The 18,138-nt window shown below is 38.4% G+C and overlaps 1 protein-coding gene across 6 annotated transcripts in view; it reads right to left on the bottom strand.

The window, feature by feature from the left end:
* The window catches only part of FMN1 (formin 1), a 430,759-nt gene that overhangs the window by 323,255 nt on the left and 89,366 nt on the right, over positions 1 to 18,138 (bottom strand). For 5 of the 6 annotated variants that reach the window (XM_063794664.1, XM_063794663.1, XM_054667316.2 and 2 more), the window contains one exon: positions 2,613 to 2,788. The exons of the other annotated variant lie outside the window; for it this stretch is intronic. In XM_063794664.1, coding sequence (XP_063650734.1) covers positions 2,613 to 2,788 — 176 coding nt within the window. The remainder of the gene's footprint in view (positions 1 to 2,612; positions 2,789 to 18,138) is intronic. 6 annotated transcript variants of the gene reach the window in all.

Consider the following 18,138-nt stretch of genomic DNA (forward strand, 5'->3'; position numbering starts at 1 on the left):
TTATGCCACTGCGCTCCAGCCTGAGCAACAGAGCAAGACTCCATCTCAAATAAAAAAAAAAGAGCAAAAACAAGACGAGGTTATAAAATCTGGCATGCTTTTATGTTTAAAAAAAAATCTCTCATTGAAAAACAAACCATACTTAGTGAAAAAATACAAAAAAAAATTTATCAAATTGTAACAGTCGTCTTGGCTGCTAAGATTATGAGGTTTTTTTTCACTGTATGTATTTCAAATTTTCTATAAGGATTGTGTAGAATTTTTATAATTGTAAAAAATTAATCATTTAATTTACAGAGGAAAAGGAAAACCAGAAATACACAGTTTAGTCAATTTTTAAAAACACATAAACAGTATTCTTTAAAAACACAGAAGAAAAAGAAAGTAGCTTTTCAAAATCTACTTCAGCACTTTTACACTGTAGGCCTGCTGTTTGCAGCAAATGCAACTTAAAGTAATTGACCAACAGATGTCACTGTTACACTTCCTACTTTAAGCATCTCTCTCAAGACGCGCAACTTTACATATGGGAACAAAATCAAAAACTTTACTAATTCTCATGTCATCTCCTGCAGGACTGCAGCTTTCTCATCTTTCAGCTTCATTTCTAAACCTCCTTTTGTAATATCTGGAATGTTGAATGCTGTTCTAAAATGACATACAGTGACCATGGTTTTATGGTTATGAAAAATACAGGGTTCTCCTGCTCTTTGATTGCCGCCCATGTGAACATCACAGACTTAACCCACACTCGTCAAAAACATGGTTCCAGGTCTGAAAGTAATGAGCTGGAGAACACAAGATTGTCAATAGGCATTAAAGTTAATGGCTAAAAAAAGAAAAAGTGCTCCTTAGATTTCTGGTGCTCACCTCATCTGTGACAGGAAACTGGATGGGTAAAGAGGGATTGCAGAGAATCACAATAATCTGGTCAATCCTACCAGGCCATCTAAATGTGGAAGTAGGTGAACCCCAGCCCAGTGCTTTCTAAGGAGGAGTCAATACTTCTGTGTCAATGAAAACAAGAATGAATAAGAAAGGAGAAGGTAGCTGGATGTGGTGGCTCACGCCTGTAATCCAGCACTTTGGGAGGCTGAGGCAGGGAACATTTTTGAGGTCAAGAGTTCGAGAACAGCCTGGCCAACATGGTGAAACCCCATCTCTACTAAAAATACAAAAATTAGCTGGGTGTGGTAGCTCACACCTGTAAGCCCAGCTTCTCAGGAGGCTGAGGTGGGAGGACCGCTTGAACCCGGGAGGCAGAGGTTGCAATGAGCCAAGATCGTGCCACTGCACTCCAGCCTGAGCAACAGAGCAAGACTCCATCTCAAAAAAACAGAACAACAACAACAACAAAAAGAAAACAGGGAAGGCTATGTTTTTTTGAACTAAAAGTAGATCCATCATTTGATGCAGCAATCCGACTACTGGGTATCTACCCAGAGGAAAAGAAGTCATTATACGAAAAAGATACTTGCACATGCATGTTTATTAGCAGCACAATTTGCAATTGCAAAACTACAGAACCAGCCCAAATCCCCATCAATCACAATGAGTGGATAAATAAAATGTGGTATATATTTACATATATACATATACATATATACACATATATATACATATACACATATATATACATATATACATATACATACACACACATATATACATATACCATGGAATACTAAGCCATAGAAAGGAATGAAATAACGCCATTTGCAGCAACCTGGGTAAAATCGGAGACTATTATTCTAAGTAAAGTAACTCAGGAATGGAAAACCAAACATTCTATGTTCTCACTCATAAGTGGGAGCTAAGCTATGAGGACGCAAAGGCATCAGAATGATACAATGGACTTTGGGGACTTGAGGGAAAGGGTTGGGGGAAGCGAAGGATAAAGACTACACACTGGGTACAGTGTACACCGCTTACATGATGGGTGCACCAAAATCTCAGTAATCCCCACTAAAGAACTTATTCATGTAACCAAACACCACCTGTTCCCCAAAAACCTACTGAAATTTAAAAAATTTAAGAATTTTTTAAAAAACTGCAGAGAGGTTATTAAAAGTGAACAAAAACTTTAAAAAAGAGAAACAAGGTGGTTATGTTTTTTAAATGCATCATCCTATATTCTGCAGATTTTCTGCCAACCTAGTCACCTGTTATTTGAGCAGCTGGAGAGAAAGGTTCATGAATGTGGAAGGAAGGCAGGGTATTTGGATTTCACTTGAGAATCCAGAGCATATCAGTTGGCTTTACATATGTTATTGACAAATTTTTAGTAAAAGAATATTAAGAAGTGACTCGCAACAAGTGGGTACTCCCACAATGAGAGATTTAGGCTGCAAAGCTAATGAACAGAGTGCTCTGAAAACACTCAGGTAAATGACAAACACAGTCACTTCCAGACACGTTGCTAGTTACTTTCTAGTGTACAAATTTCAGATCACCAAGATGCATCTTGATTTTCTGCAGCCCACTGATTTTTTTTAAACAATGATCCATACATTAAATGCAGCTTTATATACACAATTTACATTAAATACATATTAAATGAGCCTCTGTTGACCACAAAGAACTGCAGCACAATCACAAAGATTTCTACTTACATGGAGATCCAAGTACAATTCGCTCCTGTTTGACTTCTCCCTTTCCTCATGAAGCAAAAATGGACAGGCTGGTCCCGCTCTGTAGCCCAGAACCCACGCGCCTCCATCTCTGTTGGGAAGGTCTTTAGGTGTCTGCTCATTGAAGCCGTCCCAGGGAAAGCCCTCAGAGGAGATACCTAAACAAACACAGAGAAGGCCATCAGTGACATGGCAGCCAAATAAATAAATAAATAAAGCCATATTTGGGGAACTCCTACGTAGACTTCTGCATGCTAGCTCTTACTTTGCTTTCTAAGTTATATTTTTAACAGATTGCTTTCCTTTAAAAGTATTTCTCCTGACAATTTCTAGATCACACCAACAAAAATTTACAACACATGCCCTCATCCCCCAAGTCTATTGGCTGTACTCTATGCCCCATATTCTTGCTTACAGGTTGCATGGGTCATTCTATCTCAGAATGAAATCAGAGGAGCTAGGGGACAGAAGTCAGGAGGTCTGGCCTGCTGGCTTTCCTACAGTTCCTAAACAGCGTCATCTGAGCCAAGTCACTAATGTGTGTGTTCTCCAGGGCAGGAACTGTGCCTTGTTTGTCTTCATTTCTGGGAACAGAATCATTATGCATGGTGCATACCGGACTTGGACAGTTTGTTGAATGAGTGAGTAGTGCATGAGAAACCCATTTGGGATTCACTTTTGTCATCTCTAGAATAAAAGGTATTAGTCTAGCTTATTCTAACCTAAACTATAGGCAAGTTTAGGTTTGCCATAGGATGATAATCATTAACTATGTGCCAGACACTGTTTTTAGCTCTGTTCAATTTTTATGACAACATATAGTTAGGTATCATTAGTGTTCTCATTTTAAATGGGGAAACTGAAGTACAAAGAAGTTAAGCAATTTGCTCAAAATCATAAAATCAGTAAATGGTTAAGCTAGGACTTGAACCCAGGCAGTTAAACAATAGAGGGCCGTGCTTTTAATGACTACACTATGGCCTCTGCCTGACATTGTATTCTTAAGATGGCAATATGTGTTCTATAACAAAAGGATTTTACGGTCAAATAAGTGTGAGAAAAGCTACATACTGTATCTCTTAAAGAATCATGATTCATGTTAGCATATTAAAGACCTTGGGATGCCCTTTAGTACAGAAAACCTAATTCTATATAATAGGGTTTTCCAAACTTATTTGACCACAGAATCCATTTAAAGGGACACCTGCTAAACATGTCGCAAGCCACTTAATGTTGTACTGGACACTTCTAATGTTTCATACAGCACTCAAGTTCCTAGTCCTCTTTTAATTCCTGGTAAGCAATCTTGGCAAAATTTTAAGCAACTAGGCAGAAGTTAAAGGTTTAAGCTCAGTGTATTTTGCAATAGAGATCACTGTTGAATATACGACAGAGTGTTTATTACACATAATCCCTGTAAGAGTCTATTTGGCAGTCACCCAAAGCCAACCAATGGCTTCTACCATGCTGAAACCTGACTTACACGAAACTAGAGCTGAGAGTAAGTCAGCTCAAAAAGGAACTGCGAGATAGCATGCTTATATTAGAGTAGCATTTTAGAAGGAAGAAAATTTGAAAACAGCTAAGGTTTGGCTGTTGTTTGCCTGTTTGGTTTATTAGTTTTCAATCACACTTCAAAATGATGCAGGTCACAGTGTGTCTATAGTTGCCCTCTAGCAGGCTGTCCACAAAACACCTTTCTGCAACCACTGAGAAAAATGAGAGTCCAGGGCTTCCCCAGTCTATGCTCCCCCTGCAGACACAGTTGTCTAGAAGAGTATACCCAGGCTCTTCATCTGGGTCAGATCCCTTAGAACAAAGTGCCTTTCCAGTCAATCCCCTTGCTACCCACTGTCTACAGACAGTCTTCTGGCCTTTCATTTAGGGTCTCACACGCTTTAGAGTGACCCATTTCTAGTCTCAAGACATAGGAATGAACTAATGCCTAAAGGAACCTCAGGGAGAAGGCACTCTGCTTAGCACCTTTGTTTTATGCTCATGTTGACTCTGAGGAAGATAGTACTGCTTGTATTTTAACAGATGAAGAAATTAAAGCTCAGACCTCCTTTGACTTCTATTTATATGGCTCATCCTCCTCCTGGACTATTTCTGTTCACCTTTGGCATAAATCTTTTAAAATTTACAGTATACTCTCACTGTACTACCTCATCTTCCAAGATGTATGGGTTACTAATCCCATCCCTCATTTTAAATCCCTCCACCTTTCATTTTTCTTTTCAAGTAGCTGCTGGCTTTGGGTAAAGTTTGCACAGAATAATAAAACATAACATATATAATATGTATCACAAAACACAATGTACAACACCTGAGGTAAGACATCTGTATCATCAGAGGCACATTGTCTGGTGAGTGTAAGTTCATCATTTAGGTGCAAGAGAGTGAAACATTCCCATAACAACAAGGATTTGGGGTCCTTGATGAAACACGCATGCATATTTATGCAAACACACATGCAAACCCCTCACACACCTGCAGTGGCTATCCAACACTGCATTAATGAGGTGAGGTGTGCAATCCAATTCACTCTCTACGCAGAGCAAAAACAATGTCAAGGTGAAAGTGATCTTCTTTCTGGAAATGGTTTTAGTTTTAAAGAGTTAATTTCTGATACCTAAGGTTTAACCAGACAATATCCCTATGAAGGAAACATGCAAGGTAAAACCATGATGCATAATAATTTGGCAAGAATCATTTGGACAGAAAAGGACCATAAGTAACATAAAACTGAAATAACTAACATAAAATCATTATTCTCAAAAGTCTGACAAAGTAGGTTAGGACAAATGACAAAGTCAACATTCTGACGACCACAATGTATTTATAAAATAATTTGAGAATGGAGAGTTTTAATAATACAAACAACTTTTTTTAGTCAAAAATAAAGCACGTCTGTATTTATTAAAATGGGTAATACCCAAACTAGTCTCTCCAGCTGAATAAATTTAATAAAAAGAGAAGAAAATCATCTAAAATTAGATAAATATATTCTGTCAAAACAGTCAACTGTCATTTAATTTTCCGACACAAATAGATTTGGGGGTGTTAGATCTTTAGAGAATATTTTGTGAAAAATTGAATCAGTCTTATCAGTTTAAACATGTGTCTTTCCCTTTCATGTGCATACTACAAACCTGTTTTGTACTCAGTATTAGTTATTTTGTTCCTCAAAGACATTTCAACAGTTCGATCGATCACACATACACACACAGGTTATCTGTACAGCTGACCACGGTTAATACAACGTACAGCACAGTCACAGTAAAGGTAGGGTGACTTACCTTGGAACCACTTTGAAAGTCTGTGCTTTTCAAAGCCATTCACATGATGAGCTGCACTTCCTGATGCTAACCTACAACATCAGACTGAGGTTTTGCTGTCAATTATCAAAACAACAGAAGCAGACAGAATGCAAAGGTAATAATATGCCATTTAAAACAGGAGGCAATGTCCACAGCTCATCTTTCCAAAATAGAATCAGTCTGTCTAGCATGGGTACATTGGATTATTGTTCCCACTGTTTCACTCCCTCCCTGCAATATGATCACGCACCCACGGCCTTTTCTGGTCTATTTCCCCTGCCACGTGACTTGCTTTGGCTATCTGAACGTAAACAATGTGACAGTGTGCCAATCAAGGCCGTAAGACGCACGGTGTGTTTTCATGCCCCGCCCTGTGCTTCTGCCCTCACCATGAGACGAACATGGTCCTCGGGAGCTTCGAATGAGACGTGGAACATCTGTCCCAGGCACAGTCCTGCAAGCCTGGAGCTAAGCTCAGTCAAACCCAGGCCCAATTGAGTGAACCTTAGCCAACTCCCAGGCCAGTACATAAAAACAATACATATTTATTATAAGCCACTGAGATTTGGGGCCTATTTGTTGAAATAGTTGCCTCATACACTATCATGTCTGCTCCCGCTAGAAGCACTGTAATTATTAAAGACATGAAACCTTTTCAGCTGAGGGCATAAACACAACAGTGTTTTTGTTTTGTAACTTCTACTGAAAAAAATTATTCAATGTACTGCAAGGATTTGAAAAATCAAGTGAAAACTCCTGACACACCCATTTACTCATTCATACCAAGATTCATGCACATTTTTACTAAAAAGTTATTTACCAGATATTGTCTTTAATAGTCTAAAGAATATACACATAAAAATATACCAATTTCCCAAAGGAAGTCTGTGAACATACTATATAACCAGCAGATCTGGACAAAAGTCCCTAAGGGACAAAATTACAGTGCCTTTTAGGCTGTTTCCTCTAATTCTCCCATCATACCAAGCCCTCACTTGACAGCAATGATGAAGTGGTTATGCATCCAAAAAGAGGAGAGAAAAAACAAAAACCCTAAGCTTAAAACTCTCCTGAGTTTTAGCTCCTGTGCTGTAGTGCCCAAGGCCATTCATCATACTTGACATAAAATAAACCCTAAGAGGTAAAGTTTTCTCAGCTGTGAATATCAGAACTGATATGTACAGGCAGACATGTTGTCTTCCATTATGTTATTCAAACGTGTACTTACAAGCAAGAAAGACAGCAATCTAGATGTACAGCTAATGGAAAGTGACACTGCTAAGTGCTTGTGGAGTGGATATGTGGCTGTGTGTGTAATCACTCATGTCTGTATCTAGGAAGACAGAGCTGTGGCAAAAGTATAGTCTCATGGCTGGTATCTGCCAATTAGAGATCAATGCTCACTAACGCAACTGCCCCCATTTTCATTCTCAGCAGTGTTAAATGACACAATGTCACCAAACCAGCTACGTAGATACAATTCTGAGAAGGTGTGGTATCTATCCACCCCAGCCTCTAACTCCTCACTGGAAGTATGTGGGGAGAGAAATGATGAATGAGCAAAGATGGACAGGCGGAAGGTGTGGCCAGGCAGAGAAAGGCTCATTTGGGCAAATCAAAAAGTAGCAGAGAGTGGGGAGCAAGCTCTGTAAGTCTGAACATTGATGAGGAAAGCATCCATAGCCGTCAGGCAACTGCAATGTAGTTTGCATTTCTAACATCATGCTTAAATTCAAATAAAATAAAACAAATTTACAGTTGGAAGGAATCTTGTATATCTCCCCACCTAACATGCTCATTTTATAGTTGAGAGAACCAAAACCCATGAAGATTGCAGTATTTCCAACATGCCCAGCTAGCAGCAAAGGCAGAACTAAAATCTAAGTTCTTTATGCTATTTAGAGAAAGATATTATTGCCAGTCTCCAGATGAGAATATTGAGGGCTAAGAGAGAAGTAGACGTGAACAACTTAAGAGCGTGGGTACAGGGCTTTAACGTGGGCTAAATTCCTGGCTGTGACCTTTACTAATTATTTGACCTTGGTGAAGTTACCAAAACTCCCTGAGTCTTTTTTCCCTCATCAATAAAATGAAGATAATAAGAATATGTCTGATATTGAACTAGGCTCACAATTATTTTCTTTCAGAAGACTTTTCCTGGGCTGGGGGATAGATAGATTTGATGGAAGGAGCAAATAATTTCCTGTTTTAAGTAAAGAAATCTATATACAATGAGAGCATATCCAACATCACACAGTCATGTGAAAGGCTACTTTTCTTTTGTCAGAGAAGATAAGAATAACAATAAAGCTTATAAGAATTCAGTTGCACTGCAGTGCAGCAGATCCTAAATCTGTTCATGTTCCAAAAATAGAATTCACGTCATCAAATGCAACAGCTCCAAGAAAGTGGCTGATCGTCTCTGGAAACAACAGCTCCTCAGGGTCATTCATAGATACGCTATGATACTCCTTCCCAGAAAGTCAAACATAGGAGCCTAGAGCCATGAATGGAACTATTTATAGTCATGGCTTTAAGTGAAATAGCATTTTAAGGAAGTATATAAATATCTCTTTATTTTATTAACCTCCTTCCACGGTTTTCTCCTGTGAAGAATACTAGTTGAGGGGTGTGTACTACTCAGGCTAGGAAACTTATGTGTGGCCATAATTATACGGGATATTTTAACACTTGAAAAACAGGGGCACAAATGACGCTAACAATGGATAGAGCACCTAGGTAAGGTCTGATGCAGAAAAGATCAAGGAAAGAACAAATTTAGGAGGTTGTAGGATTCACTGAGACATTAAAAGCCTCTGTCTACTCCCAGATAATAAATGCTCAAAACATTAGATGTTAGTACTTCAAATACTTAAGTGATCAAAAAATTTTAGTATGTTTGGTTATAAAGAATATGACCGGGTGCAGTGGCCCCACCCCTATAATTCCAGCACTTTGGGAGGCTGAGGTGGGCAGATCACTTGAGGTCAGGAGTTTGAGACCAGCCTGGCCAACATGGCAAAACCCCATCTCTACTGAAAATACAAAAAGTAACTGGGTGTGGTGGGAGGTGCCTGTAATCCCAGCTACTTGGAAGGCTGAGGCACAAGAATTGCTTGAACCCGGGAGGCAGAGGTTGCAGTGAGCCGAGATTGTGCCACTGCACTCCAGCCTGGGCAACAGAGTAAGACTGTCTCAAAAAAAAACAAAAAGAAAAAAGAAAGAATATACTTGCTTGTTAACAAAAAACATGTATATATATTTTTGAGATGGAGTCTCACTGTGTCACCCAGGCTGGAGTGCAGTGGTATGATTACAACTCACTGTAGCCTTGGCCTCCTTTGCTCAGCAATCCTCCTGCCTCGGCCTCCCAAGTAGCTGGGACAACAAGTGTGCACCACCACACAAGGCTAGTTTTTAATTTTTTTTTTGTAGAGATAGACTCTTGCTGTGTTGCCTCAAGTGATCCTACCACCTTGGCCTCTCAAAGTGTTGCGATTACAGGCATAAGTCATTGTGCCTGGCCCCAAAAATATTACTGAAGAATAAGAATGCAAAAAAAAAGTCATATGGCATTCATTACAAGTAAATTTGAATAACATTTTCCCTTTTATGTCACATTATTCCAATTATTATGAGGATGGTTGCACCAGTGGGAAATCCAACTCTTGAAGACATATGATATAATTACTGGTTGTCTTAATAGCTAAGGAAGTAGAGAAAAAAATTACAAAATACTAAGCCCTGGATTATGAAATATATAATAAATGATTTTTTTAAAAACTTCCTTTCCAAAAAGAAATGATCCTAGGAAACTCACAAAAAGGAATATACGTAACAAGATAAATACAAAAAAAAAAAAAAAAGAAGGCACATTTACTATTATTAAATGTGATTGAGCATACACAATACAACTAAGAGACTGAAAATACAATATGGCTCTGAGTGTTCTTGCAACATAGTGAGAATGAAAGGACATTCTTTATTTCATTCCTATCATCAAAAGGAAGAAACAAGCTGATCCCTGATGGCTGACAGAAGTTTTTGTGATATAAAATTCTGAGAAAAACAGCTGAATAATCTACTTAGTTCCCATCTTAGCCTTAGCTCCATCCCAGGTGTTTGGTCTAACAATTATCTTTACACAATATTGTTGCCAGCACTAGAGCCAATAAGGCTGGTCTAGTCGTCTGTCAATAACCTTTGCCCTTCTAACCAGAAAAGTTTGGATATTACCTTGATTGCCCAATGATCTGGAATTAAAGTGATGAACTCTTCATCAGAGCTGCTAAGAAATGGCCTCTATAACACATCCAGATTCGTAAATCGCCACCTTTTGCCCGAGTGTCTTAGGCACCAGAGTTTTCCTATCTCCCTTCTTCCACCAGTCATTAGTACTGAGAAGGAGTCCTGCACTTTACTCCAGCACCGGATTTATCACTTTCTCTCCCAACAAATCTACCTTTTTTTTTTTTTTAAACAGGGTCTCACTATATCATCTAGGCTGGAGTGCTGTGGTGCGATCCTGGATCACTGCAGCCTCCACCTCCCGGGCTCAGGTGACAAGTGATCTTCCCACCTCAGCCTCCCAAGTAGCTGGGACCACATGCACCACCATGCCCAGCTATTTATTTTTGTATCTTTGGATTTTGGTTTTACCATGTTGCCCAGGCTAGTATCGAACCCCTAGGCTAAAGCAATCCACCAGCCTTGGCTTTCCAAAGTGCTGGGATTACAGGCATGCACCAACTCGCCTTGCTGCCCCATTTTTATTTACACATACTTCAGACTGGTTGATAATGTCCCATAGGTCACTGGGGCTCTGGTAATTTTTTTCAGTCCAGAAATCACCTCAGTAGAAAGCGTAGGTAGCTGGGCACAGCGGCTCATGCCTGTAATCCCAGCACTTTGGGAGGCCGAGGTGGGTGGATCACTTAAGCTCACGAGTTCAAGACCAGCCTTGGTGACATGGCGAAACCCCATCTCTACTAAAAAAAATACAAAAATCAGCCAGGCCTGGTGGCCTGCGCCTGCGGTGCCAGCTACTTGGGAGGCTGAGGTGGGAGGATCACTTGTCACTTGAGCCTGGGAGGTTGAGGCTGCAGTGAGCCAAGATCACACCACTGCACTACAGCCTGGATGACAGAGTGAGACCCTGTCTTTAAAAAAAAAGAGAGAGAGAGAGATGGGCTAAAAGGAGCAGAAAAATACTTAAAGAAGTATTGGCTTCAATTTTCCAAATTTGAAGAAAATTATTAACCCACAGATCACAGTAGCTCAATGACTCCCCAGCAGGATAAATACAAAGAAAACTACAATAAATAAACTGGAAAATCAGTGATAAAAAGACAATTATAAAAGTGGACAGGGAAAAAATATTATGTATAGAAAACTAAAGAATCACTAGACTTCTCAGAACATGCAGCCCAAAAGACAGTGGAAAGACAACTTTAAAGTGTCGAAACCACCTTAGGGAAAAATAGTGGGGAGGAGAGCAGACAGAGAGATAAACAGAGAACTTCCATAATGATAAAAGAGTCACTTCATCAAAAAGACATAACATGCCTACATTTTCATTATTTGTACCTAGCATTAATAACAGAACTTCAAAATACATGAAGCAAAACTATCAGAACTGAAATAATTACATAAATAGACACTTATATTTGGAGATGTCAATATTCCTTTCTTAGTAATTACAACAGCTTGACAGAAAATCAGTAGGGATATAGAAAAACTAAATATTACCCATCAATTTTACCTCACATTTATAACACACTCCATTCAATAACTGTAGAATATGTATTTTTTCAAGTACATATGGAATTTATCAAAATAGATTGCACACTGGGCCACAAAACAAGTCTCAATGAATTTAAAAGGATCAAAATCATACGAAATATATTCATTGGCTACAATGGAATTAAATTAGGTACTGATAACAGAAAATTATTCGGAAAATCCCAAAAACTTGGAAATGAGACCATACACTTCAAAATAACTCATAGGTCAAAGAAGAATCACAAAGGAAATTAGAAAATATTTGGAACACAGCTAATTCAATAATCAGAGAGAAACTGATAGCCTTACTTCATGCTGAGTGACTGTCCTACCCCAATATGGCTGATGGCATTTCTCCTCCGGACTGGGGGAGATGTCAGGCATAACTGATGCATGATTAACTCATAGCAAAGTGGATTCAGTGACCACATGCTTCCTGAATGCTGAATGCTGAGGCCTGAGCTCCCACCTCCCCCTCCCTAGGCTTCCAGAACACTTGTCTTCTCTAAAACTAGGCACACACTACAACATTATTCTGAGAGAAACACGACCAGCTCAAGAGAAAGAACTGGGAGACAATGACACAGGAGGTTCCTCAATCAATAGCCAGGCCTGATCACCCTACAGTGATGTTCAAATCCAGTATTCTTACACAGGCACTCAGGGCTTTCAGTTAGCTTTTTAGTACCCACACCTCATGCAGGTAGACAACCAATGATTATGAGACAGCGGAGGAGAATTTCTAACATAAAGAGCAGGTAAAAGAGTAACAGGAGGATGAGGTTGTGTCACTGCATACCTGCTGAATCAAGATTTTGGAGATGGCTACTTTCTTCTACCACCACAGCTCTTACTACGTGGCCCTTTTCCCTGCCTCTAGTTCTTGCCAGGTTCCTGTAATACTCTCTCCTCCCTTTCCCCTTCAGGCCTAAGGTTGGTAAGGGCTTTCTGCTGTTGCTAGTTCCTTGGAAGCTCACAAGCCCATGCTTGTTTTCTGGGGCCCTTCAATCTCCACACAATCTCTTCATTAAGTTACTTTCATTTTAAACTCTCTTGTATAGCCCAGGCATGGTGGCTCATGCCTGTAATCCTAACAGTTTGGGAAGCCGAGGCTGGCGGATTGCTTGAGCCCAGGAGTTCAAGACCAGCCTGGGCAATATGGTGAAACCCCATCTACAAAACTCCATCTACAAAAAAAAAAACCCAATCTACAAAAAGTTAGCCAGGTGGGGTGGCGCGCACCTGTAGTCTCAGCTACTCTGGAGGCTGAGGTGGGAGGACTGCTTGAGCCTGGAAGGTCGAGGCTGCAGTGAGGCAAGACCGTGCCATTGCACTTCAACCTGGGTGGGAGACTGAGACCCTGTCTCAAATAAGTCAATCAATCTATCAATAAACTCTTTCGAATGTACTGTGTGTCAGGACTCTGACTGACACAATAATTAGCATCAGGAATCATGTTTATTTCCTACCTTCTAGCACTTCTGTATGTATCACTAAGGCATCTAGGGTGATTGCTACATGATGCTCACCATGCCCAATTAGAATAATAGCAGCAATGTGATGTGCCAGTATAATCTTTTGAGAGCTATCAGCAAACTCCTTTCAGAATGTATCATGAAAGAGAATAGGAAAATTGTCATAACCCTAAAAGAAGGCAGTGATGGTACAGTGCTGTTCTTTCCAGGATGAATTGATATGAAAGTAAAGCATTTGTAAATCAATAAATGCCTATTAGATTTAAGGAGCTGTGTTGATATATTTGGTAGGGATATCATATCTGAAACAGCACCTGCAATTGGCATCCCCATTTAATTTATGTTTCCAATAATCCAGTCATTCTCTAAAAGTCATCTAGTTTTCTCACTAAACAAAAAGGAATTTAAGTGGGAATATGGTATGAGTTACCATTTCTGCATTTTTCCAAGCTTTGAGGTAGCATAAATCTCACAATTTCTCCAGCACATGTCTTTCTCCCAGAATACACAGGTGTGGGACTCAAAAGAGGAGGTGAGACTGGCCCTTTTTACTATTTACCTAATAAATCATTTGCAGAACTTCTGCTTCCTGTCATTGCAACTTTGGGCTTGGTGGGTTTGGAGGTCTTCGTGTCCAAAAGAGGAATGCTTCCAGTAGGGAACTTAGCCGTCATTCCACTAAACAGGAAGCTGAGAGTGCTTCTTGGCCATATGTATATGAGTGTCTCATATACATTAGAGACACATTTATTTAGTTTTAGTGCCTAACGAAATGAATGTTTTTGGTAGAATAGAATATTTTGAACCGAGCCTAGAGTCTTAAACTTTCACAGTAAAAAAAAAAAAAAAAAAGGTAGGAAATATAAAACTGCACATTTGGAAAAATAATATAGTATATGAATGCCTCAATAAATGAATGTCCTCATATCAATATTAAGATAACACAGGGAAGCTATTGTGAAACAAATACACTCAAAGGTTTCTGGTAAAGGAGTAAATTGATCTACAACTTTGAAAAGATATTTGGCAATATCTGAAACGGGGGTTGACACCTATGGCCCAAAGGCCAAATACAGCCTACTGCCTGTTTTGTACATTTTTACATTTTTAAAGGAGGAAAGGGAGGAGGAGGGGAGGGGTCAAGATGGGGAGAGGGAAAAAGAGGAAGAGAAGCAGTTGCAGCAACAGAGATCTTACGGCCCACAAAGTCAAAAATATTTACTATTTGGTTTTACAGAAAAAGTTTTCAAACCCCTGTTCTAAAATATTAAACATATTCATATCCTTTAACCAATAAAAATCCACTTGTGTGAATCTTTCTGTGAATTTAAGTAAATGGAAGCTAATCATAAAGAATAATCATCGTTGTTATTTGAGATCTATTACAAATATACAAGGTATCCACCAAAATATAATCTATGACAGAAAAAAGTGGGAAACAAAACACCATCGATTGTGATATAGTCATTACTGTGGAATATTATGTAATTATTTAAAATCATGTTTCCAAAGAATATGTAATACATAAGAAAATGTTCACAATATGACATCAAGTATGAAATACAATTCTTACCCTGATTTTAATATGTAAAAGAGATCAAAATGTTAGCAACAAGTTTCTTCTTTATATTTTTCTGTACTTTCTACCGTTTTTTCAATGGACTTTCTAAATTTCATTTAGAAAATGAAGCAACTATTAATTTTATAACCAGAAAACAATAAAAATAAGTAAAAAGGTAGAAAATGGATTTTAACAAGCCTTAACCACCAAAGGATGGTAAGACATTGAAAATCATCTGTAAATTGAAGCTGCATATTGAGCCAAATCTGGCACTGACTATCTGCCAATGATGTATTATTTCAAGATGTGCAAGTTGAGTATACCGGAGAAGGCTGGCAATTTGGTAAATTCAGTTAACGGTATTCTAATTTCAAACTATACTTACCTACATAATCCTGTAATCTAGGGGTGTCTAATCTTTTGGCTTCCCTGGGCCACATTGGAAGAAGAATTGTCTTTAGCCACACATAAGATACACTAACACTAACAATAGCTGATGGGCTTAAGAAAAAAAAAATCGCAAAAAATGTTTTAAGCAAAGTTTATGAATTTGTATTGGGTCACATTCAAAGCTGCCCTGGGATAGGAGTTGGATAAGCTTGCTGTAATTCTTCATGGTAATCCCTGCCCCCTAACTCAAATCCCAGTCTGAAGCACAAAATAAATTCTATTTTAAACCAAAAATACAGCTATTTTTACCTGCCATTCTTTGGCAGCATGAGATCTAACAAGAGACTTTATGTCATTGTTTTAAATCCTATCCCATCGGTCCTATGATTATGACATTTCCCTTCTCATAGACCTTCAACAACTTCTTGTTGCATACAGAATAGAACCCAAATTCTTTGGTTGGATAGGGAGACCATTTATGCTTGGCTTTCACATATTCTTCCGAATCCCCATCTATAACCCCACATAGGTATCCCGGCTTCCAGCTGTACTGGGCTGCTTTCCATTCCTCATAATACACTTCCTTGTCTATTCACTTTATTTGGACTGACTGTATACCAGTATCTGAAAGACAAGTGCTACCCATCCTTCAGGACCCTCCTTAAATTTCAATTCCTCTACCAAATTTACTTGTGTCTTCCAGACTAAGTTTATCTCCCCTTTTCTATTCTTTTGGGTGTACTTTGTACATGTATGATACTACAGCATGTGACGCTCCGTTATGTGCTAATTTATTTTATGTGTATCTGCTTTACCATAAAGCTGAGTCTTCAGAGGTTTTCCCCTATATCAGGACCTGTGTCTTTGTAAGTATTACTGAGCAAGTTCCAGAAGCATTCATACTCAAATTCAAAGACATAATTTCCCCCTTAATTTTCAATGAAAGAAGGAGCTATTGTTGAAATGAGAAGATGTGCTAGGGAGGGATGTAAATAGAGGAGTAAAACATTGGGGAGCAGGAAGATAAAAGTTTTCTTTCCAACTCCAAAGCTAGATTATTCTCATAAAACTAAATTTAAGTAAATGGAAGCTAGTGTTCCATCAGGTAGAAGGTGAATCCAGTCTTAAGCCACCCCTAAATGACCAGATTCCTTCTCTCCATCCTTCCTCATTCTTTCTTCTTTTCCTCTCTCCCTCCTTCTCCCTGTCTTCTCTTTCTTCTTGACAAGGAAAGATTCCACCATAAATTTAAATGATATTGGGTATTATGGAGACCACAATGGCAGGAAAAGCCCATGGAGTTTGCCTCGTGGGGTATATATGACCCATGAGCAAACACAAAGGAAATGATGTCTTTCTGCTTTTTAATCCTTTCATAAACCTCCTAAAGTTGGGAGACAGATTATGGAAACATTGACTGACATTGGTTTTATTTCATTTCCACAAGATGAAAATTTATAATAAAACTTTCTCATATGGGTATTCAGTATAAAGAAATGTACTTTTAGCAAATTTTCAAACCATGGAACTAATTAGGCCTTCTCTGATATTCCTGTTTAAAATAGATGTCTCCAGTGGTTATTTTCATGGCAATCTGATTTTTCCTCCATAGAATGTCTTTAATTTATTTTTTATTTGTCTTTAGGATGCAGGAAAAGGCTTAATGGGGCAGAACCTTACTTGCCTTCTCCAGTACCAGGCACTCCAGCATCTGACACAGTGCCTGTGTTTAGTAGATATATAATATTATCTGTTGAATACAATAATATTTGTTGAATATACATTACATGAACAGTTTTATGTTCAGAACATCCAGGTTTTTCAGGTGATAAGATCTACTCTTTTTTATCAGTCCGAATGAACACTTACTATTGAGCTTAGCATAGACTCTGTAGCAGAACAGTTTTGGTTTAAATCTCAGCTCCAACCTCTTACTAGCCAAGAGACCTTGGCAATTTGTTTAACCTCTCTATGTCCCAGTCTCCTCTGTGAAAGGGGAAAATAATGGTTCTCACCTTCTGGAGTTACTGTAAAGATTAAAGAGTTAATATATACAATGGACTCAGAGCAGTGCCTGGCACCTATAGTACATAAACACTGGCTGTTAGAATTATTACTCTCTGCTCAGTGCTGAATTAGACCCTGTAGAGGGCAAAAAGGTAGAATGAGACAGAGCTCCATTTCTCCAAAGGATTCACTTTCGAGTTCCAATGAATGGTTCAACAAATGTGTTCTCTAATTTTATCCATTGTGAAATATTTGAAATGTTGTTTCTCATCCTCCCTTCAAACTAAAATATACCAAAGGAGAAAAACAAAAACCCTAATCCATCAAAATGAGCTTCATTTTGTCATACAGAAGAGTATTTGAGGTGTCAGGGTCTTTTCAGAATGTTTTGTTCAGCAAAGTTATCATGGATTCTATTCTATTACACCTTGAATTTATTTGGTCAAGCTTAAAATTAACCCAAATCATCTTTAATTTAGGAACTTGTTTTTAGCATCTTATCACTATCTGAAAATTGCCCTTTTCTTCCCCCTGAAGTAATTTCAAATGTGATTTTACCATGCCTTGGGGGCATAATCCTACCAGAAAATACAGCTCCAATTTAAAATGCAAGTCAGAAGAAAAATCAATTTACTAAAAGAAAATTAACTTCATCGGCAAAATTTTCAGGAAGGAACTGATCCTTAAAAGTTAACAAAATCTATACTAAGAATAAAATTGAGTTCATCATATATTTGTCAGCTGAAGAAAACTTTTATCAATACAGTCAAGTGCATGATAAACATTCCCTAAAACGACTTCACCAAATGATAAAATAGAAACTTTTGAGACTCACATTGGTAAGAAATGATAAGATGCACAAATTTGTCAATAATGGCTTCAAAACAACAAAGAGCATTAGACTGAACTGTATGGTGCTGACAAGTATTTCAGGAGTCACGTTTTTACTTTGGGCTTAAATTTTACTTATAAAT

The sequence above is a fragment of the Pan troglodytes genome, chromosome 16 (assembly GCF_028858775.2).
Source record: "Pan troglodytes isolate AG18354 chromosome 16, NHGRI_mPanTro3-v2.0_pri, whole genome shotgun sequence".
NCBI classification, from domain to species: domain Eukaryota; kingdom Metazoa; phylum Chordata; class Mammalia; order Primates; family Hominidae; genus Pan; species Pan troglodytes.